Source organism: Hippichthys cyanospilos, chromosome 7 (assembly GCF_059441005.1).
Source record: "Hippichthys cyanospilos isolate Australia breed blue-spotted pipefish chromosome 7, RoL_Hcya_1.0, whole genome shotgun sequence".
Classification (NCBI taxonomy): domain Eukaryota; kingdom Metazoa; phylum Chordata; class Actinopteri; order Syngnathiformes; family Syngnathidae; genus Hippichthys; species Hippichthys cyanospilos.
Genome location: NC_142375.1, coordinates 15,341,709 through 15,362,289, shown reverse-complemented (window position 1 = coordinate 15,362,289; position 20,581 = coordinate 15,341,709). Strand labels below are relative to the sequence as shown.

Below are 20,581 nucleotides of genomic sequence, written 5' to 3'. Positions count from 1 at the left end.
TGAGGTTTTGTCTTTCTCGCCAACACGGCCACTATCTGTCCGGAAGTTCGCTGTTATTGTAACCATATTTACCAGTCCTTGCTGAAATCAGTTTGCCTTATTTTTTTATTACTATAAATAGTAAATATTTGCAAATTAAGTCCAAGTCAAAGTTCAGAAAGCCTTTATTTGACGAGCATTTCCTTATCTGCTTTTTGTTATTTAAAAAAAAAAAAACACACATTTAAAAAAAACATACAACAGAGTTATCCAGTTTATATAAAAGATAAAACAGAACAGAAAACAGTGAAAAATAACTAATGAACGCCATAGAAGACAATGAAAGCCTGTCACACGACCACCAAACTGGTCAATTTCATAGATAACCCTCACATACTGCATGTCCCTGCATGTCCCTGCATTGACAATGCAAGTACGATTTTGGACCAATTTCGTGTAGTTACCAAATGTGACAAGTTCCAGCATTGGTGTGGGTATAAAACATAGTACATTTTACATTTAATCTCCAACTGTAGACATTTTTTTTTTAAACTTTGGTTTAAAATATTGCTTATAACCACATCATAATGACAGAACATATACCATATTTTCCGGACTATAAACTGCACCGGTATAAAAGCCGCAACAGCAAAAATTGATTAAAAAAAAAAAAAAAACATCTTTTGCCACGGATAAGCTATATACCGCAGGTCATAACATCAGATATTTATGTAAAAAGGTGGTATATAAAAGTTTTATATTTTTTTTAAAATATATTTAATTGTCTACCAACTGCAACATCCTCTCTTTAACAGACTGAACATGTCTGTATGTTTAGTCCCAACATTATTTTTATAGAAAATGGGTGGATCGATATTACCTACATATCACCAATAGAATACTGCAGAGTTAAATAGCAGTTCAAACTTGAAATCAACACTTTGACAGCAGTCTGTCTCCCGTTGTTTAATTGATAAATTAATTTAGTGAACTTTGCCCACACTGCACATAAATAATGTAATATACAATCGTAATATTTGAAACACAATACTATACACAGTATACCGTATATCAAATTTACACGTCACAAACTTTTATACAGGATCTTATTCAATTTAGGCATTTCTTTTTTTTTTTTAATAATATATTTTAAAACTCTTTTTGAGCTCAGCCATTGATTCACATCTTTTCAGTTCTATTTCTATCTTGTTCCATAAACTGACTCCTTGAACAGATACACACATTTGCTTGAACGGTGGAAAAAAGACAGCAGATAAGTCACACTGGACTATAAGCCGCAGGGCTCAAATCATGAGGAAAAAGTCGCAGCTTATAGTCCGAAAAATACGGTACTTAACTTCTGTAAAAAAAAAAAAAAAAAAATCAGCACCGAAATTTAACAAACTTCTACTGATACTGTACCTGTGTGCTTGAGTTAATTTCAAAAGAATTTTAAGGAGCGAAATTGTCATTGCATTTTCAATATGGACGCAAGTGCATACAAACTTAGATTGAAGTTTAATCAAATCTCACGTGAGTTTTGATGACAGACCTCCAACTACTGACAAAATACATGCAACAATCCAGCTGTCTGCAATTTATGTCTCAGCGCTCACTGGTAAGTTCACCAAAACTGCGTTGCGGCTCTGTGTTTGTGAGGCTAAGACGCAAGCTTGTAATACAGTGTCCGAATGAGGAGAAGGAGACTTGTCCGACGTCCCCAATGAGGAGAGGTGGTGCTTCCTGTGCAGGATCAGATGAGGGTTCCTCAAGAGGGTATGAAACAATGCCCAACGTCTCTTGGCCTTACTGTTCACAGAATATTCTGAAAAAGAAGAGGAAATATGAGCAAATAATGAAACATCCTAGCCATTTGAGCTATATTATAATGTTTGTATACATGCAGTGCACATCATTTACAAACCGGATGGTGTGTTGTTTAATGTGGCATATGTAGACTGTGCCTGTTTCTCCAGGGTGGTGGAGACAAGCAGCTGGCAGAAGCACACCATAACTGGATTGCTATGATAGTGGTCTGCAAAGATCATTCCAATCCATGTACTATAACCTAGAAAGGTTAGGGAAATAGTAGTAGATTTGTATACACTTTGTTTATGGTGAAATGAAAAACAAAATTGCCGTTACCTTCTCCAAAGTATTCCCATCTTCCAATTTAAGTATATAAGTATAGAACACTTTACACTTCTTATTTACTGTAATGCTGAAGTTAGTCCATTTGAGTTGGGCAATCCAGCTTCATGCACACTATGCAGTGTTTTACATACAGTGTGGCAAATCTCCATTATAAGTCCCTGCACAGTTGTATAAAGAGTCACAAGAGACAGTTCAAAATTACCAGCATCCATTGTTTCATATCCTCTCTGCATTATTGTACGGTCAATGCGGGGCATCAGCCATGTTCCCAGCACAATGCTGATCATCAGCCTCATGATGCAGTTGCTTATTCCCATGATCACGTTGTAGAAAAAGAAAAAGTAGTTGAAGCAGTGGAATGCTTTTCTGAAGGCAAAAAAGAAGGGATTAAGACAACATTAATATTTTATGTGAATTTATTTTATTTCTAGGTTTCACTATGGTTTGATATCTATGATAGTCAGTACACATTTCAGCATGGTGACTGCAGTACCAAATGTTCAACATTTGTTTTTGTGCTTTGCTTGTATTTTTTCTCTCTCACACACACAAACACACATCTATGAATACATGACAAATTCCAGAAGTTGTCAAGTGAAACATACTATGGTCATTTCAATCAGTACTGAACACTATTTGCAGAAGTTGTGGGTTCGATTCCGGCTTGGCCTTCCTCTGTGAAGACTGCATGTTCTCCCTATGCATGCATGCATGGCTTTTTTTCCGGGGACTCCCATTTGATCCCATTTTCCTCAAAAACATGCATTGTAGGTATCTTGGACACTTCAAATTGCCCTTACGTGTGTTTATGAGTATAAACGGGTGTTTGTGTGCCCAGTAATTTGTTTGGCAACTAGTTCAGGGTTTACCCCACCTACTGCCCAAAGAAAGCCGGGATAGGCTCCACCATGCCTTTGACTCTAGTGAGGATTACCAGCTATGGTAATGAATGGATGGAAACAATCCTTACCTACCGGTTATTGAGAGCCAGAGGTTTGTCTTTATCGGTGGGAGATAATTTGTCCTGGAGGAAAAAAAACTGAACCAAAAATATCTGGAGGCTCATAATTGCTATCAACAGACCAACGGTCAGACTGCAACAAAAACAGAGTCAATGTTGTCATATTGAGGATACAAGTATAACTCCTGCACTCATAAACACACGCACACTTACATTAGCCAGCCTAGTTTGGAGAGCATGGTCAGGGCGTTTCCATGTAGTATTGGAATAACAATTACATACACCACCAAAAGTGCAACCAGGAAGTGAACTACGTGGACTAAAAAATAACCTGAAACACATTAAAAAGTGTATCCCAATAGAAATATAATCATACTAATCAAAAGGAATTTAAAGTAAATGTTACCCCAGAGTGTAAAAGCAATTTGCCATCCAGAGTATCGTGCGATAGAGGCCTGCACAAGATTCAGGAATTGTTGACAATTTCTGAAGTTGTACTGTAAAATGTCTTTTGTGTGGTGTCACACTCACCATACTTAGAGCAGACTTGGGCTTGTGAAACTTCTCTGGGAGAAAACCTCTGTCTCCTTTCCACAGTCTCTTTAAGTGTTTCCTGTGGAACAATACTTTTGTGATTCTTAAGGCTACATCTGACTACGCATTGATTTTTTTTGCATTTTATATTTCCACTTACCTGTAACATACCAGCACATGTAATGTGTAAGCAACTGAATTGAGACTAGCAAAGATGGTGGTTGCTAACCAAGTTTCTAGAATGAAAGAAATGCATTGATTAATAGATTGATTTTTACTTTTATTCATAGGAACGATTCACAGATGTTTAGTAATAAACTATTTCTTCTTCTTGGAAGTAGATTTCCAGTCAAGTTTGTTTGAGTATGTTAGTGGTGTTACGCAACACAATTATCTATTTGTTCCATTTAATTGTCAAGAAGCATCAGTTAAAAAAAAGTTAAGTTAAAAACAGTTAAAAAAGTTAATATTGCTCCCACACTTGGCTCATGCACAACTTTCCTCTACCTGTCTACACTATTTTTTGTACCCATACAACTAAAAAGTTTATTTAATACAGTTTAACTTTGGCAGAGATGTATATGCATTTTTAAAAATTGATTTGACCACATCTCTCTCTCAGCCCCGTTTATGAATCTCTAAACTATTTAATTGGATTGACAAAGTAACCAGGACACGGCAAAAACAGAAAAAAAAAAAATCACAAAGCTTTGGAGTGGTGATACATGGTCCACATTTTGCTGCGAGACACATTAAATAACTCAGATATAGAAATTTATGTCTACATTAAAAAAAAAAAGAGTTAAAACATGAATGAGTTGTGCACTATACATTAGTGCTTGAAAATATAGTTATATGTTATCATTAAACAATTGTTCAAACAAAAAATTAGATGGCTGAGACTTTTTGCATAGTATTACAATACATCTATTCAATATGCAATACATATTTGCGGCCTACTCACTTGCGGTCACAACGATAAACTCATCTAATGATTGAATCATGGCATCCAAAGCTCCGGTTTCATTACTGGATGTCGTGAAGTTTTCAAGCGTGTTCTTCCATCTGACCACTTGGCGAACAGCCAAAATACCAAGACTGTAGTCCGCCATCGTCATCTAAAAGCAGTAGTGGATGGTAAGTTTCATTTGATACTAACTTTTCTCTTGTGCCATTATTTATCATTCTTACCGTGTACAGGCCTATGAGGGATATGATGGCAGTGCCAATAATTCTGTTTGGGAACTTGAAATGAGGATCCCACTCATACACTCTGCTCTGGAACCAGCTCAGGGGCTTGCTGCAAAATAAAATAGGCAAAACCATTGTCGACGTCATTTTCCAACTGTAAGTGTAGTGTGATTCACAGTTGTGTGACTAGTGGACAGATATCAAAAAGAATGACAGGGTGGTTACTTTGATATTTTAATTTTAACAATAAATGGTGCATTATATCACTTACGTTTACAATACCTAATCGAATACCAAGGCTACAGTCTTCTTCTAGTTTTTGGTATGTCAAAGAATCAAAATAAAGACAAGAGTAGCAGCTGGGATCAATGTGTAGTTTTTGTGAAAAAGGGCTCTTTCATTTCAATTCATGACTACATTTTCACATCAGTAGATTGAAGCAGATATCACGGTCATTGGAATCATTTTGAAAAGAAAATCAATTCTGAATCGAATCATAAGACCCAGAAATCTGAATCAAATCGAGTTGTGCTTCGGTCAAAGGGTCCTACCTCCTCATTACTATTACTGATGCCGTTGAAATGAATAAAATGATTCATTTTTTACACATCGATGGAATAAAATGGCTGCTCAGTGTGTGCACAGGAAACGTGAAATACGGTTGAATGCAGCACAGCTTAATTTGCATTCAATAATAAGCTGTAGTTTACCTGGGTGTACATTTCTTTGTCAGAAGTCTCTTAACATGCTGCACTTGATGTTGCTCAGTCAGTTCATCTGAGTCCTGGTGGCACAATTACAATATTAACTATGACTACTTTTTTTAGTCCTATTACATCATAAATAAGTTGGAAAATGTATTGACTCAAAAAGCAGACATTAATGTTAAAAACAGGCAATAAAGAAAAGTAAATACTGTATCAAATTCAATTACAATTGTAGGTATTACATTACAGGCTCTGACCTCTTGTTCCAGCTGAAGATGTATTCGAATACCTTTGACCAGCATGAAGACAAATCGGCCCAAAAGAAAAATAAGAGAGAGGATGCACGGCCACTGGATAACTATCTTCTTGTAGTTCCCCCAAATCGCACGTACCTCGCTATCTGGACATGTGAATGTGTCCCATACTGTAATAATAAGCCTGCAAACAATCACAGAACCATTATTGGAATTTCATTTTGTTGATCCATAGTAGGACATGCTCAGTGGTTGAATATATACCAACACAAAGAGTAGAGGATTCCGAGCGCAGCTCCAACTGTTCTGAAGGGTGTCGACAGACAGGCGAAGAAGGGAAAGTTCACAAGTCCCACCTCCAAAGCTCCAACTAGGTAAACGACAGCTGAGGAGCGCAGACAAGCTATCAATTGATGTGTTCACAACAAAGCAGAACCAAGCGGTAGAAAACGTCAGTACCTATGGCCCAGTGTGGAAATGTAAAAGGAATGCGTTGTTTTGAAAAAAGCAGCAGGACACTATAAGACACTGTACCAAAGGCGAAGCCGTATGACCAGCGATTGCTCAGACTGCTGATGGTATCCAGGGGTCTGTCAAGGACATGAACTCTTTTCACTCCCAATGCATACATTATTTTATAGAAAAATTAAATTGTGATTTGTCATCACGAGCAATCAAGAATTTCCTAAAACCAAGCATCCAATTTAAGCTCTGAATGCCTGAGAAACTATTATAAAGGTGTAAACCTGTAAACCTTTTACAGTGGTGGGGGCTACTTGAAATGAACCTAAATCTAAATGCAGGCAAGACTAGCCCTGTAAGTGAATTATTTCATTCAACTACTAGTATTAAAAAAGTTTTAATAACATCCCTATATGAGAAAACAGGTTATCACTTGAAATTGCCAAAGCAATTCTTTGACTTACACCACAATGCCAAAACGCCTTTGCAGGAAAGGAAGTCCGTGGTCAATTGCCAATGGTTTTGCTCTTTTTTGAAGAAATGACAGCACCAAGACAATCAGCACCTGGAAGACAACAACCAACACTGGCTATTGCAGAACTGCATTTGGATTAACGAAACAAGCAAAATTTGGGAAAGTATTTCAAGCGATGCCTTCATATAAGTATAAAAAAGATATATAATATTTGAATAATTGTATTTTTTCTAGTAGCAGAATTGGAATTCATGTGAAAACCTGTGTGAATTTCATTATTTTCTCTAATCCGTGGAAATTAACATAAATTAAGATTGAAATATAATATATTTCCCCTGATCCCTTAAAGTAAAAAACAAACGCAGCATCCAATTCTCAGATTCTTTTTTCTAGTCACTTCAAGTATTTGATCAGTTCTTGCTTCATTGAGCTCCATCATTATTGAAGCATATTTGAATTCATTTGAAAGAAACAACTATTTTTAGTATTCTTTTTTTGGTGGTGGTGGTGGTGGGGCTTATTTTGGGGAACTAATTTTTTTTTCGTTTGTTTTGTGGGAATAAAAAAAGGCTTTGAATGACAAAGTGGTCAGATAAAGCATCTCCAGGAACTAGAAGTCAGACAGACACTTAGCAATTCATCGGTACTGTATGATGTAAGAAATAGAAAATGAAAAACACTGCCATCTTCTGTATTTGGTGGTGTACTGCAACCCTGAAGTTCCTGTCGTTCTCATGTTTGTTTACCCACTTGTATTCCTACAATGTGGAAAATGTTGGAGAAAAGTCTAATTGGCTTCTCTTACAAGTAACTGCTCGTTCTATGAAGCAGTGACACTGTCGCTGTGCTTTTACCAAACCTAATAAACAAACAGTGCAAGTTTATGGCATTGTAAAAACTACCTCATTGTAAATGTTGCGTGTGTATAGCTGCTGACTTTTATACTAACGTGATTCCACAGTCCGGTTTTCAAACTCAAAAGTTCCAAAAGAAGGACAACTTACTGCTGGGATAAGTGAAAAATGCAGAAAGAGGTCAATTGATATTTCACTGAAACAGTTCTGAACTACGGCTCCCCTGTATGAAAAAGTGAAAAAGAAAAAAAGGTTTATTTTTGGGAGATTTGTGAAAAAGAACTTCAGTTGAAGTCAACAAAAGCAAACTAAACTCAAATTGTTAAGTACTTACGCATGCGCCACTTGATCCGCAATCATAGTTAGATTATCCATTTGGAGTCAAAAAGTAGTTTCCTTTACACGTCTACTGAACAGGACTGTGGCCAGCTGCCTCTTCCCTATTTCCTGTTTTCGCCCATGTGACTCATCCATTTGAAATCTAACTTCTGGATGCACACTTCACTCCCTTTTTTTCCCCCTCCATGTGTCATGAATCTCTAAACTCTCCCTCTCCCGTATCATACAATCACGCACGCACGCACACACTATTGATATGTATGTTACTGAGTAATTAGAAATGAATTAGAAATGTAAATACAGAGATCTTGAGATGTTCAACCAAATATTCAACTTCTGACTTGAATGATAGAAATTTTGACACGTTTGCCTGAAAATAAGAGATTATTCGTAATTTGATTGTTCTTATTGTGAGCAAATGGTTTGCACCGTTGCAATTCACTCTGTGCACTTCTTATCAGGTGAGCAGGCTCCACTGGGCAATCCCGAACAGTAGCCCTGTCGTCCCATTGAAATAAAATAGTCTAATTTAAACCCTAATTGGGATGTATTTTCACAAAACCAGCCTTATTTCGCCAAAATTTAAAATGGAGATTGAAATTCTACACCTAATTCTCTTTAAAATTATATATAATTAATGGTGGTAACTTTAAAATGAACTAAACTACCCCAATTTTTACCAAGCTGAAATTCCTAGTTTTAACATTCATCTTTCAAATTTCCACAGTAACCAGTATCTTAGGAAAGGAAAAAAAAAACAAAAACAAAAACAAAACAGGTTTTAAATGGCTACTGGGTGGTTAATTCCAAAAATAAGTGAGCACATCATCTGAGATTGAAACAGAGATTTTAACACTTTAAAATCTAAAAAAGTTTCATAACTCATCATATGAAATTGAGAAATGAATGGTTCTTTGGTATCAACCATCAAACAGTGTTTCCTTTAAGATTACAACTCTGAGGTACCATCTGCCAAAGTTTACCTGTTTTATTGTTGCTCTGCGTGTGTGTGAGTGTGTGTGTGTGTGCGTGGCTTTTAATGTGAAATCACAATGAGAAATGTTATTTTACATTTTTGTGTAAATTAAAAAAAAAAGAAAAAAGAAAGAGATTACAACAGGTAATGACTTTCATTTGGATTATTCGCCAATGTTTGGATGACATTATGATCTGCCTGCCTTTAACATGTTTGTACAGTATGCATAGAGTACAGCATGATTTTGGTCTGGTATCTGTTCGATGTTTCGATTAAAGGGACATGCTATCGGCATTTTCGAGTGTTTTTAGTCGCTTTTTCCATTCATTTAACTCGTTCGAGAAATTTGGTTTCTGACAAGGAACTCCGGGTCTTTCAACGCAGCTTGACAGGGACACCTAAGATAGTTTGCCGGATAAAAAATTACCTTATCCGGGCTAATCAACCAGGCTAATCACTCATTTTCATGCACTTTGATCACAATTTGAAGGAATTGGCTGCCGAGAAAGGAAAGTCAAGACCTTTAAGTGACACTGTGTAAGATTTAGATTGAATTTCATTGAAAAGGAATAACTTAAATGAATATACATTTTTAAAACGTGCAAATAAATTATATGTTTTAAATATAATCATAGTTCTAGTTATCATTAAGTTGTATTCCATGGGCGGTGGCAAGCCGGAGGCTGCCATGTCTGTTGTAGCTACGCACAGCAGGAGGAGGAGTGCTTATTGCTGCATTTACTATAATGCCTTTAAAGCCCCCACAGGCGGATACGAAAAATTCCACATACAGTACTCCCTTTAAGGAGGTTGTTTTAGTATAAATCCAAAAACTGACATTTCTGAGGATAATTCATATTTTTACTGAAAATATCCTCGACATACAATATTCCTGGTTTCATTAAAACACGCAACAATTAAACATGTATTGGATTTCATTCCTTTGTGAAGAAATTCGATAGCATAATATAATCCTGCCTAATAGCACACCCGCCAACAGTCCAGGGATCTGAGTGCAAATCGAGCCTGCTTCGGAATAAATTGTCTTTAGGTGTGATTGGGTGTGAATGGTTATTTGTTTCTGTGTGCCCTGCTATTAACCTGGCAATCAGTTTAGGGTGTACCACGCCTACTGCCCATAGTCAGCTGGGATAGGCACCAACAAGCCTGTGACCCTAATGAGGAATAAGCGGCTACAGAAAATGGATGGATGAATGGATGGATGAAATGATGCATAGAGAAATACCAATCAACCGTCTTGTGTTCCTTGTTAATTTTTTGTGCAACAGACTCTCTCTACTTTCTCTCCAAAATTCTTACATAATGTTTATCTAGTCAATAAAATGACCATGTGCAACATCCTTATCTGTGGCAAAACAAACGAGAGAAAAAAAGTGGCTGAATGATTAATTTTGAAACAGTCCTTTTTTTTTTCTGAAGTCAATTAGACTTCAGAATGAGTGACTGATTTTATTTTCGAGTAAATCTATCAAGTTGGATAAAATTGGCTTGAATTTTGTATGCTAGTATAAAGGTGTGTACCGAGCTGCACACCATAAATCTTACATTGATATATAAACACAATACAATACAATACTATACAATACAACACAACACAACATAATACAGAACAAGTGATTGAAATGGTTCAAATCACAGCACTATAGAATACATAAACCAGACCACTAGCCTGTTTATTGCAGATTATATGCAGATTATTGTCTATTTGATGCTTCAAATATATATAAAAAAAAAAAAAAAAAACCTCAAAGACAATTGTTTTTTCCAGGCTATTTTATTGATCTTGGGTTGAAAATTCAAAAACCCTTTCTAGTAACATTGACCCTCCGAAGATAATCAAAGGGGTGGGGTGGGTTATCTTCTAATGAAGAGAATATGCAACGCATTAGAGCAACCAATGATCAACCATTAGAAAGCTTTCACCGCAAGTGAAGATAATTATTGTGATGTTGATTAAACTTTGAGGCCCAAAAGCCAAGAATGCAAAGCGTAGGAGGATTGCACCATAACTACTACATTGCTGAATATACAATTTTTCCTCAGGAAACTGCACCATGTTCTGATTTCGACTGTTTTTAATTCCTTTTTCTTTCTTTGTGAAACTTTGTGCTGTCTTTCCCTTTCTGTCAACTCGTTTCAAATGCCTTGTATTACCATACAAATGATTGTGTTTTCCTACATTGCTTGTAATGTGTCATCTTGATCAGCTAAGAATGTAAAGTGTAGGATGATTGGACTTTAATTTCTACATTGTTGAATATAAATTCTTCCCTAAGGAGATTGTATCATGTACCCAATTCTACCTTTATGTAATTACTTTTTTTTCTTCATGCTACTTTATTCTGTATTTTCCTTTCTGTATCACAACCGATCAACAAAACACCGGTACAAACAGTAAAAGAGAAATGTGACTCTTGCTCAGGCTCCTGCAATCTTTCACATACAGGAATGTCTACATTTCAGTCTACAATGATTGGAATCACAACATTTGTGTGGTGGATCACAACCTTATGGCTTTTATAATGCCTGTTTTAAGGCATTGGAGTGGAAAACAAGTATAGCTACTTTTAACATATTTTAACATTTAACATTTTTCTGTTAATTTTAAACATTATTATTAAATAAAAGAACAACTGCAGAGCAGTATTTAAAACATACACATGTACATACACACGCACACACACGCACGCACACGCACACACACACAATTTACTGACAACTACTTCAAATAGTATGAGAAATGTAGATTCATTTTTTCCAGAACCAAGCATTCACCTCATGCTAACACACAACTGTAACTGTTAACACACTTGTCCAGAGATTTTTATTATTTGTGAATGTTTTTATTGTGAACAAAACATTTCTGCTGTTGATATTTTATTTTTTTACTGCTTCATCAATGGCATTCGCCATCATGGAGAATCCAAACGTTCAAATGTGTTTCCCTGTGAGAGAGAAAACAGGCCATTATGAACTTGACTTACTTTTTTTTTTTTTTAAATATTCTTTCATTTTCCTGTAAATCAGTTCAGGCAATATGATGCCTTAGGGGATGGAATTTGTTGAGCGGAAAGTTTAAATAATGGCATGCATGGTTTACAGTATCTTCTGCTTCTTCTTCTTTTTTTTTTTTTTCTTAGGAGAAGCGATAACTGCAAAGCTGAAAAGATGCTCATTATATATTAGGTCTATTTCTTATATCAAATATATATAGGCACCAAGTACAAATGACCATGAGCTACAACGTTATCTGTTGCAAAGTAAACAAGGAAAGCATTGTACACGTGTTCTGTGGGAGGTTGCTATCAGCCAATCAGGAGTTCAGAATTGCAAATGCTCTTGTTTCCATTTTGACCACCAGGGAACGCCAATACCAATGGAAAGACTTCCCAGAAAATGACCTGTTCACATGCACGTAATGCGTGTGCGTGTTATGAACTCACAAATTGTGAACACAGAGAAGACAGATGTTGCTGTAAGTGTGTCCATCCGTACCACACACAGGGTGGTAGTCCCTGGTGCAAGCAAGGGGAATTTTTGTGACAGGACAGGAAGGCTGACAAAAAAACAACAAAAAAAGAGAACTTAATGCATTGAGTCCCCCAAGAATAAGCAGTGGTTTTGAACATCAGTCAAGATGCACTAATGATACATTGATATTTGTTTCAATTAAAGTATCATGGATGTCAGGCTGAGAAGTCTCAAGAGAAAGTCTTAAAGGAGCCATAACATGAAAAGTCAACTTTTTTTTTTCGCTTCAACTATGTTCGTATGTGGATTTCTCTCACTTAACACGCCCAAAGTGTTATTTTCCTTCATTGATGCATTTCTAATAAGACCTTTTGTGCTCACACACCGGCCCCACCCTTGCAGATAAAAATGGCTTGAAGTGTGCTTATGACAATAGGAGCAATTCGTACCTTCCCTACATCTCCCCATACTGCCCGTGCAAGCAAAAATACACACTGACCTATCCACATCTTTTGATTTTGTTTGTTTCCGGAGTTGAGGGGGAGAGATTTTGCACCGAGTCAGCCAAGTAAACAACAGCGTCTCATTTATTAACTTCTACGTTTTACCGCACAAAATGTTGACGTGTGTGGTTGGTGGTACACAACCTGACAATCAATGTCAGTAGTAACTAATTCATCTGCGGGCGGAACTATTATAATGGATCCTGTGTGCCCATGGGGACTGATTTGATAAGAGGAATAGGTGTTAATGAGAGAGGCATATTGATGCTGTTTTGCATTTTAATGTCAGTAAAACACTTATTTTGGCCCTGATCTTCATGATGTTGAAATAGTCTCCATCAGCCGCAAGGCTCCTGATGGAAGGATGCATGTTTCGGCCGGCCAGCATTGACTTAGATCACGAAGTGAGTGAGGCAGCTACACAGTAAGAGGTGAGGTAAAACAAGGCATTTTACTTCCTGGTTAGAAATACTGGTACCATAAAACTCCTATTTCATAAGAAATTACATCCACAATGTGCCAAATGTAATAAATATGTAAACATTAGACTGTGGAGCGTATACAATTCATGTTATAGGCCCTTTAACTTGATCATTTCTCTTATACAAAACTACTTGAAGTGCAATTTAGTGTAGCAGTCACCTTTCTTAGGAATGGTTCTGTTTCTGAAAGAAAAAAAAAGTTCAAAAACGTGAGTCCACTTTTCATACAAATAATGAATTAACTACATTATCAGTCTGCAAAACGCAAGCACATGAGAAATACTTTTGACTGTTAACATACAAGGATTCACCCTTGCAACTTTATTGACACACTATAGTACAGTGTTGGTAGGTCTTGTAACATGTTTAAAAACATAATTTACACAGCAGTGACTAAATGCTGATTCAAAATAAGAGTCCACAATGAGCATTTAGAGCAAGGATGAACAACTTGAATGTGAGGCACAATTTTCATCAGTGCTGTTGGGGGTGCAAGGAGAAGGGTACCATGCAATTCCTAACCAAATACTGTATATGCCAAAGCAATTAAAAATAATGCTCAAAAAATGTCATGCCATGAAGACAATAAGTTCACCTATAATTGATGCTGATTGAAATGCATTGCCTGCATTTTTTCTTACAGCCCGCTATTTATTTATTTATTTATTTTATTTTTGCCAAAACGCTGGCAATCTTCCAATATCTGTTTTTCGTGATAAACAAGGTTGCGTTTGGGTAGGGCAATCACAATGATTGAATTTAAAGAGGACATGGAAGCAAACAATGTATTTTGATAAAGCAAAGCAAATCAAAAAGGTCCAAATCAAAATACAAAGTAGCAAACCAAATTCAGGACTAAACCTCTATGAAATTAAATCTGACACGAATTTCTGCATGTTTTCATAGCAATAAAAGTGCTCAATTTCAGTCTTTGGCATCTGATCAAAAAAGCAACCTTCATCTTCACACTGCCATCTCTCCAACATAACGTGACATTTTCTTAATCATTTTCTTTGATCATGCAGCCTGCCTTTGCCTGATTTACAGGGTAAAAACATGTTAAAATTGGGTATTCATTATTTGTTTACCTGCAACCATAAAGAGAAGCAGAAGTCCCACAAGAACTCTCCCAGTCATGATGAATGTTAGTGGATGAATAACTCACGGTGACAATGTCACACTGTCAGTGCTGCGTATTTATTGATGTCAGAAGATCAAAAATCAATGTCAACATGCAAAAAAAAAAAGAAAAAAATCAGGAAACATACTCACAATAATTATGTAACCTCTTTTAGACCACGGGTTTTTCAATTTATACTGTACTCAATGTTTCAGTCCCCCCCTCAAAATAAAACGTTCTGCATTGTGTATTTTAATGTGACATTTTTACAATGATGAAATAAATGAAAATGCCATTACTTTGTTTAATCTGTATGTGTAAAAAATATTACAAATTAATTTAATTTGCAGGAATTTCTCACAATTGTTAAGACTCACTTCACTGAGTTACTTGTGCACATCAAAAAGACAGCTTCCCATTTTTTAAAAACAACTTTCAAATGCTTTGTATTACCATCCACGTGATTGTGTATAATTCTTTGTCATTTCCTACATTGCTTGTGTCATCGTGATCAGCTAAGAATGTATAGTGTAAGAAGATTGCCCTGTCATTCCTACATTGTTGAATATGCAATTTTCCCTAAGGAGATTGTACCATGTACACAATTACTGTTTTAATTACGTTTTTCTTTCTGCTACTTTGTTCTGTCTTTTCCTCTTTGTATCAGAGAGCAGCACAAACAGTCAGAGTTAAATGTGAATCTTGCACAATCTCTTTCATACTTACATAAACAAATGTGTAACTTTCATTTCAGAATAATAGTCATCCCAACGCTTGCAATCGTTTAGCACAACTTTTTGGCTTTCAAAATGCCTGTTTAAGGCATCTGTATTGAAAACAAGTACAAATACCTTTAACATAGCGTTTTAAATTATAACATAATATTTCTTCATTTTAAACATGATTATTCAAACATTATTATTATTAATTAAAACAACAAATGTAGAGCAAAATTTGAAACACACACACATACAACCGTGCGCACACACATGACTGATAACTGTGGTACATACCTGTATGAGAAGTGTGGATTCAGTTTTTTAAAGTAAGATGAAAAACCCAGAATTCACCTCACGCTAACATACAAATATAACTGTCAACACATTTGTTCAAAGACTTTTATTATTACAGTTCTTTCTTTTCTCTGCTGTTGATTTCGAATTTCTCTAGAATGAGCATTCTCCCTCATGGAAAATCCAAATGGACATCTTGGTTCGCCTGTGAGAAAGAGAACAAGTCATTTTGAACTTCGCTTGTTTTAGATTTTCTTTTCAATCCTACACAAATCAGTTCGAGTAATAGAATGCCTAATGGGAAGGTAGACCACCTAAAATTTGAGAAAAAAAATTATAAAGGAATCAAAGAAAAAATTGTGCAAGTGTTCTGAAGGTTGCTATCAGCCAATCAGAGGTTCAGAATTACCAACGGAAAGACTTCCTAGAAAAGGACATGCTCACGTGCGTGTGAGTGTAGTGCCTGTTATGAACTCACTGGTTGTAGCTACAAAGAGAACAAACGTTGCCGAACGTGTTTCCGTCAGTCCCACACACGGGCCGATATTCCTGAGTGCAAAAAATTGGCCCTTTTGTCACACGACAGGATGGCTGATAAAAACAAACAAAAAAAAAAAACACAACAACATCAACAAAGGAAAGAAATAAATACATTTTGATTCCTTTAAGAAGAATCAGTGTTTTTCAACATCACAGACAATATTCACTAATGATATATTTATATTTATTTTAACTAATGTATATGACCTTCAGACTGATTTTTTTTTTAAATTTGTTGCTAAATAACATTGGGAAAAATAAAATTGTTTCTAATCAAGTCTTAACTTTATCATTTCTCTTACACAAAACTCTGTGAAAAGCTATTTCGTGTAGCAGTCACCTTCATCGGGTATGCCTCTGTGTCTGTGAAAGCAAAAATTGTTCAGAAGCGTGAGTCCTCTTTTCATACAACTACTTCCATCACCATTCCCTGATTTACAGTGCCAAAGCATGTTAAATGAGATATTCTTTATTTGTTTACCTGCAATGACACAGATGAGCAGAAGTCCCACTAGAAAAACTCCCCGAGTCATGATGAATGATATTGGATGAATAAGTTACAATGACAATGTCACACTGCCAGTGCTGCGTATTTATTGATGTCAGATCACCAAAAATCAATGTCAACACACATAAGCAAAGACAATAAACATACACATAAAACTTAACCTTTTGTTGACCATGGGTTATTATTTTTGTATTGTACTTAATGATATAATACAGTATATTGACTTGAGATACAAGTTTAATTTGTCCTGTGACCATGCTTGTAACCCAAAGCACATATTTAATGATGCTTCTCAAATAGTGGGGCGGGCAGCCCTGGGGCCCCTTTTTTTTAAAAATTTTCCGTCAATTTGATGTACTTGGCCATATTTTTTCTGTTTTAGACTAAGCTGTAACCTGTATAAATGTTTAAAATGAATCAACAGTTGTTGAAAGTTGATTTATATTGCTTTTTCTTTTGTTAATGTTAAAAATGTTTCTTTATACCTGACAGACCAACCGATTTCACTCTATAAATCACTGTATAATCACGGTCTATAGATCTTATATGTGTTATGCAATTTACTCTGGGAAAGTTGTTTTGACCAACTGGTTTCAGAGCAGATGATTATGCATGCTTGGAGTGTGCATTAATCAAGTACAATGTTCATCCATGAAGAGCGATTCTATGAAACTACACATGACAGCAATTTTTATTGACTTGGTTCAAATAAATTAAGGGCATTTGTATTCATTTTAATGAGAAAACATTATTTGAGATGTGTGTCTTATTTGAGATGTGTGCCTTTTGAGTTACAGTCAAAGCATGGTCAGAGTACAGATTAAACTTCTATCTCAAAATACTACTGTTGCCAGACTAAAATATTGAAATCAATCACACAAGAAAATTAAACAAAAGTTCAATTGTTTTTGTGGCGAATGTTTACTCGCTGAACGTGCATTTTGTCACATAGTGACATTTATTTTTACTGATCTGACATCAATAAACGGCAGTGACACTGTGACATTGTCATTCTGAGTTATTCATCCACCAAATTCATCATGACTGGGAGAATTCTTCTGGGGCTTTGGCTCATCTCAATGTTTGCAGGAATTTAGATAAATACTTCATTTAACATATTTTTTTTTACAACCAAGATCATTAATTCAGACTCTGCTTTGTAAATATGTATACTCTGTGTATGTATATATGTGTGTATATATATATATTTATTTATTATAGGATAGTGTTAATGAAGACACAGGCATACCTGTTATAATGGCCGTTTTTATTTTATTTTCATGGCCATTGTATTTTCATTAACATAGTCCAATGTAATTTTCATGTCCTCTTTTTTTGCATACTAATGCTAAAGTTCATGAACTCACTCTTTTATGCAACATCTATTTTCACAGACAGAGGCATTCAAGATGAAGGCAACTGTCAAGAAAATAACAGAATTTTCCATTAGTGTTTGTGGAAAAGAAATGAAAATATTAAAACTTGCTTGGGAATCAAGTAATAATTTTGTTTGTTTCTTAATTTAGCTGCATGTGCAGAAAAAAAACAAGTGCTTTAACACCTCTGTGTATAATAATAATTAAATATTGGTGATGCTGACATATAATCTATATAATGTTGACTAAGAAATTTAGAACCTTACAGCTTATTCTTGGGAGAAATTATTGATTTATTTGTTTATTTATTTTTGACAGGTTTTTTTGTGAGCTATGCGTGGTACTGATGGAAAGGCTTACGCCAACTTGTGTCTTTTTTGTCGCCACAACCAGCATTTTTTATTTGTTTACCTGCAATCACACAGCTGAGCAGAAGTCCCACAAGTAGAACTCTCCCAGTCATGATGTTAGTGAATGAATAACTCACAATGACAATGTCGCACTGTCAGTTCTGTGCATTTATTCATGTCAGATCACCAAAAATCTTGAGTTTATAACACGCCACGGTCACACACCCGCATGCAATTCGTTATGCACTTTTTCTATGAAATCTTTCTATTGGTATTGACGTTAAGACAGAAACAGCTACAGTTGCATTTCTTTACTATGGCATCCTCCACACAAAATTAAAAGTCTCCTTTTTTTTTTTGAACAGATAAGCTTGAAGCTCACAATCACCTAACTTCATCAAACATTAATAAGAGGCAGAAAATTGTGGCTTTCTTTTGTGCCTTGTATTTCTCCAGAGGTCACAGTCTCCCACCATATTTAAGCATTGTGAGGAAGTTGGCTTTTCATTCCAATACTGTATATTCAGCTTCAAAGATTAGAAATGTTTATACAACAATTAAGAGGTACCAAGAAAAGAGAGTCACACATTGTGTTTCAGTTTGTAGAACGTACTTCCTAAAACTGATGTTGAACCAAACATTCAAATCATGCCAATATTAACTGTTAACATATTCGTCAAAATACTTTTATTTCTTTCTTTTTATTTTGAATAACGCATTTCTGCTGTTGACAATCAAATTATCTTCTGCTACACAGGACATTCTCCATCATGGGCAATCAGAACACTCAAATTTGTTTGCCTGTGAGAGAGAAAAAAAAGGCAATTGTAAACTTCACTTGAACGTTGGCATTTTCTTACATCTTGTACAAATTAGCTTGCAACTTAAAATGTGCAAAAATAAATGATAATGGCAATGTTTTCAACTGTGTATTTGAGTAATGTCACATACAGAAAAAGCCTTCTTCTGTTTTTCATTCCTTTAAAGTGCAAATTCCAAAGTTGAAAGGAAAATCATTCTATTCCATCCCAAATCTTGTATCATATTTATCTAACCCTGTAATACTAATGAACATGAGCTACATTCTTATCTGCTGAAAAGCAAACAAGGAAAAATTAGTCCACGTTTTCTGAGGTCGCTATCAGACAATCAGAGGTTCAGAATTACAACTGTTGATATTTTTTATTTTGACCACTAGGCGACTTCAATACCAATCAAAAAGACTTCCTAGAAACGCACCTGTTCGCGTGTTCGCGTAAATGCGTGTGCGTGAGTGCGGTGCGTGTTATAAACTCACTGATTGTGGACACACAAAGAACAAACGTTGCCGTAAGTGTTTCCATCAGTACCACACACAGGCACGTATTCATAGGTGCAACCTGGGTGATTTGTTTCAGGACAGGATGGCTAACAAAAAGCAAAATAAATAAGCGCATTTTAAAAACACTATTTCTCTTTCACAAAAGTACAAATATTTATCGTAACCTGCACACCTACCTCAGTCGGGGATGCTTCTGTGTCTGTGAAAGCAGAAGTTGTTTATAAAACGTTTGTAAAATTTTTATAAAAATATTTCAATATGATTTTTATTATTATCAGTAATGACAAATATATATGAACAATCCAATACAGTAACTTGGGCAAATGAAAATACAAAGGACGACCCTTGTGTCTTTCCAGACTGGTATACAGTAGTAGTATCTTGTATAACTACTGTTTGTAGTTTTTGTACTGATAATGAATAAATACAATAGAATTTAATAGAATTACCGATTGCCTTTTTTTTGTATACCTGCAGCTATGCAGATGAGTAAAAGTCCAAGCAGAAGAATTTTTCCAGTCATGATGAATGTTGATGGATGAATAACTCACACTGATATTACCATCTGTTTGTGGTCTGTATTTATTGGCAATTATTTGGCTGCACTGGGTGCAAATCAATGTCGACAAACAATCCACAAACAAACAATCCACGTACAAAGCTAACATGCACGTAAAACAATATTTAATCTATTGCAGATCATGGGTTGTGTAATGTTTACAACGTTGGACAACATGATGTTGTTTTATAACATTTCCATTACAAGGTAAATTAGTTATTACCATAATTTGTCAAGATTTACAAGTTGTTTTTATTTGTTTTTTTGCCAAATCAAAGAAAATATCATAATTGTTGAGTATACAGTGTGACATACAAATTCATGTGAAATTAGGACAAATAGTTCACTTTGAAGATGTTTACCAATACTTTGGGGTTGTGAAAAAGGTTGTTATTTCATCTCAATATATTCAACATCTTTTAGAAATGAAT

General features: G+C 35.5%; 4 protein-coding genes across 5 annotated transcripts; all 4 read right to left on the bottom strand.

The window, feature by feature from the left end:
- Positions 1 to 146: 146 nt before the first annotated feature.
- Positions 147 to 8,043, bottom strand: stra6l (STRA6-like). Of its 2 annotated transcripts, XM_088420504.1 has the most exons (17): positions 7,906 to 8,043; positions 7,722 to 7,794; positions 6,707 to 6,807; positions 6,240 to 6,370; positions 6,045 to 6,165; positions 5,784 to 5,964; positions 5,530 to 5,603; positions 4,820 to 4,928; positions 4,593 to 4,746; positions 3,789 to 3,864; positions 3,626 to 3,707; positions 3,501 to 3,549; positions 3,308 to 3,425; positions 3,108 to 3,227; positions 2,336 to 2,499; positions 1,904 to 2,047; positions 147 to 1,804 (listed from the first exon to the last, which is right to left on the bottom strand). In XM_088420504.1, exons 1-17 carry the CDS (start codon positions 7,944 to 7,946, stop codon positions 1,578 to 1,580), a joined length of 1,965 nt encoding a protein of 654 aa, XP_088276630.1. In that variant the 5' UTR covers positions 7,947 to 8,043; the 3' UTR covers positions 147 to 1,577. The 2 variants fall into 2 exon arrangements, 1 of the variants encoding a protein (XP_088276630.1); XR_015866279.1 differs by lacking the exon at positions 147 to 1,804 and having other exon boundaries at positions 2,125 to 2,499.
- A 3,690-nt stretch (positions 8,044 to 11,733) lies between these two features.
- On the bottom strand, positions 11,734 to 14,581 carry LOC148421224 (trypsin inhibitor ClTI-1-like). The gene is made up of 4 exons (XM_088419859.1): positions 14,452 to 14,581; positions 13,524 to 13,546; positions 12,351 to 12,463; positions 11,734 to 11,852 (listed from the first exon to the last, which is right to left on the bottom strand). Exons 1-4 carry the CDS (start codon positions 14,498 to 14,500, stop codon positions 11,804 to 11,806), a joined length of 234 nt encoding a protein of 77 aa, XP_088275985.1. The 5' UTR covers positions 14,501 to 14,581; the 3' UTR covers positions 11,734 to 11,803.
- A 1,006-nt stretch (positions 14,582 to 15,587) lies between these two features.
- LOC148421223 (PI-actitoxin-Avd5a-like) lies at positions 15,588 to 18,254 on the bottom strand. The gene is made up of 4 exons (XM_088419856.1): positions 16,518 to 18,254; positions 16,377 to 16,399; positions 15,975 to 16,087; positions 15,588 to 15,701 (listed from the first exon to the last, which is right to left on the bottom strand). The coding sequence occupies exons 1-4, from the start codon at positions 16,567 to 16,569 to the stop codon at positions 15,650 to 15,652; spliced, it is 240 nt and encodes a 79-aa protein (XP_088275982.1). The 5' UTR covers positions 16,570 to 18,254; the 3' UTR covers positions 15,588 to 15,649.
- Positions 18,255 to 18,952: 698 nt separating this feature from the next.
- Positions 18,953 to 20,202, bottom strand: LOC148421222 (serine protease inhibitor Kazal-type 1-like). The gene is made up of 4 exons (XM_088419857.1): positions 20,063 to 20,202; positions 19,768 to 19,790; positions 19,568 to 19,677; positions 18,953 to 19,071 (listed from the first exon to the last, which is right to left on the bottom strand). The coding sequence occupies exons 1-4, from the start codon at positions 20,112 to 20,114 to the stop codon at positions 19,020 to 19,022; spliced, it is 237 nt and encodes a 78-aa protein (XP_088275983.1). The 5' UTR covers positions 20,115 to 20,202; the 3' UTR covers positions 18,953 to 19,019.
- Positions 20,203 to 20,581: the final 379 nt, after the last annotated feature.

What these genes read in the sequence shown, in the direction of transcription:
- stra6l (XM_088420504.1), bottom strand. Translation starts at nt 7,946, where the DNA reads ATGGATAATCTAACTATGATTGCGGATCAAGTGGCGCATGC. An exon ending in ATCCTCTACTCTTTGTGTTG is followed by an intron (nt 5,965 to 6,044) that starts GTATATATTCAA and finishes GATTGTTTGCAG; the next exon opens with GCTTATTATTACAGTATGGG. An exon ending in CCTCTGGCTCTCAATAACCG is followed by an intron (nt 2,500 to 3,107) that starts GTAGGTAAGGAT and finishes TTTTGCCTTCAG; the next exon opens with AAAAGCATTCCACTGCTTCA.
- LOC148421224 (XM_088419859.1), bottom strand. Translation starts at nt 14,500, where the DNA reads ATGACTGGGAGAGTTCTTGTGGGACTTCTGCTTCTCTTTATGGTTGCA. An exon ending in GCTTCTCTTTATGGTTGCAG is followed by an intron (nt 13,547 to 14,451) that starts GTAAACAAATAA and finishes TTTTTCTTTCAG; the next exon opens with AAACAGAACCATTCCTAAGA. An exon ending in CAGAACCATTCCTAAGAAAG is followed by an intron (nt 12,464 to 13,523) that starts GTGACTGCTACA and finishes TTTTTTTGTCAG; the next exon opens with CCTTCCTGTCCTGTCACAAA.
- LOC148421223 (XM_088419856.1), bottom strand. Translation starts at nt 16,569, where the DNA reads ATGACTCGGGGAGTTTTTCTAGTGGGACTTCTGCTCATCTGTGTCATT. An exon ending in GCTCATCTGTGTCATTGCAG is followed by an intron (nt 16,400 to 16,517) that starts GTAAACAAATAA and finishes TTGCTTTCACAG; the next exon opens with ACACAGAGGCATACCCGATG. An exon ending in TCTCTTTGTAGCTACAACCA is followed by an intron (nt 15,702 to 15,974) that starts GTGAGTTCATAA and finishes TCTTTCTCACAG; the next exon opens with GCGAACCAAGATGTCCATTT.
- LOC148421222 (XM_088419857.1), bottom strand. Translation starts at nt 20,114, where the DNA reads ATGACTGGAAAAATTCTTCTGCTTGGACTTTTACTCATCTGCATAGCT. An exon ending in ACTCATCTGCATAGCTGCAG is followed by an intron (nt 19,791 to 20,062) that starts GTATACAAAAAA and finishes CTGCTTTCACAG; the next exon opens with ACACAGAAGCATCCCCGACT. An exon ending in CAGAAGCATCCCCGACTGAG is followed by an intron (nt 19,678 to 19,767) that starts GTAGGTGTGCAG and finishes GCTTTTTGTTAG; the next exon opens with CCATCCTGTCCTGAAACAAA.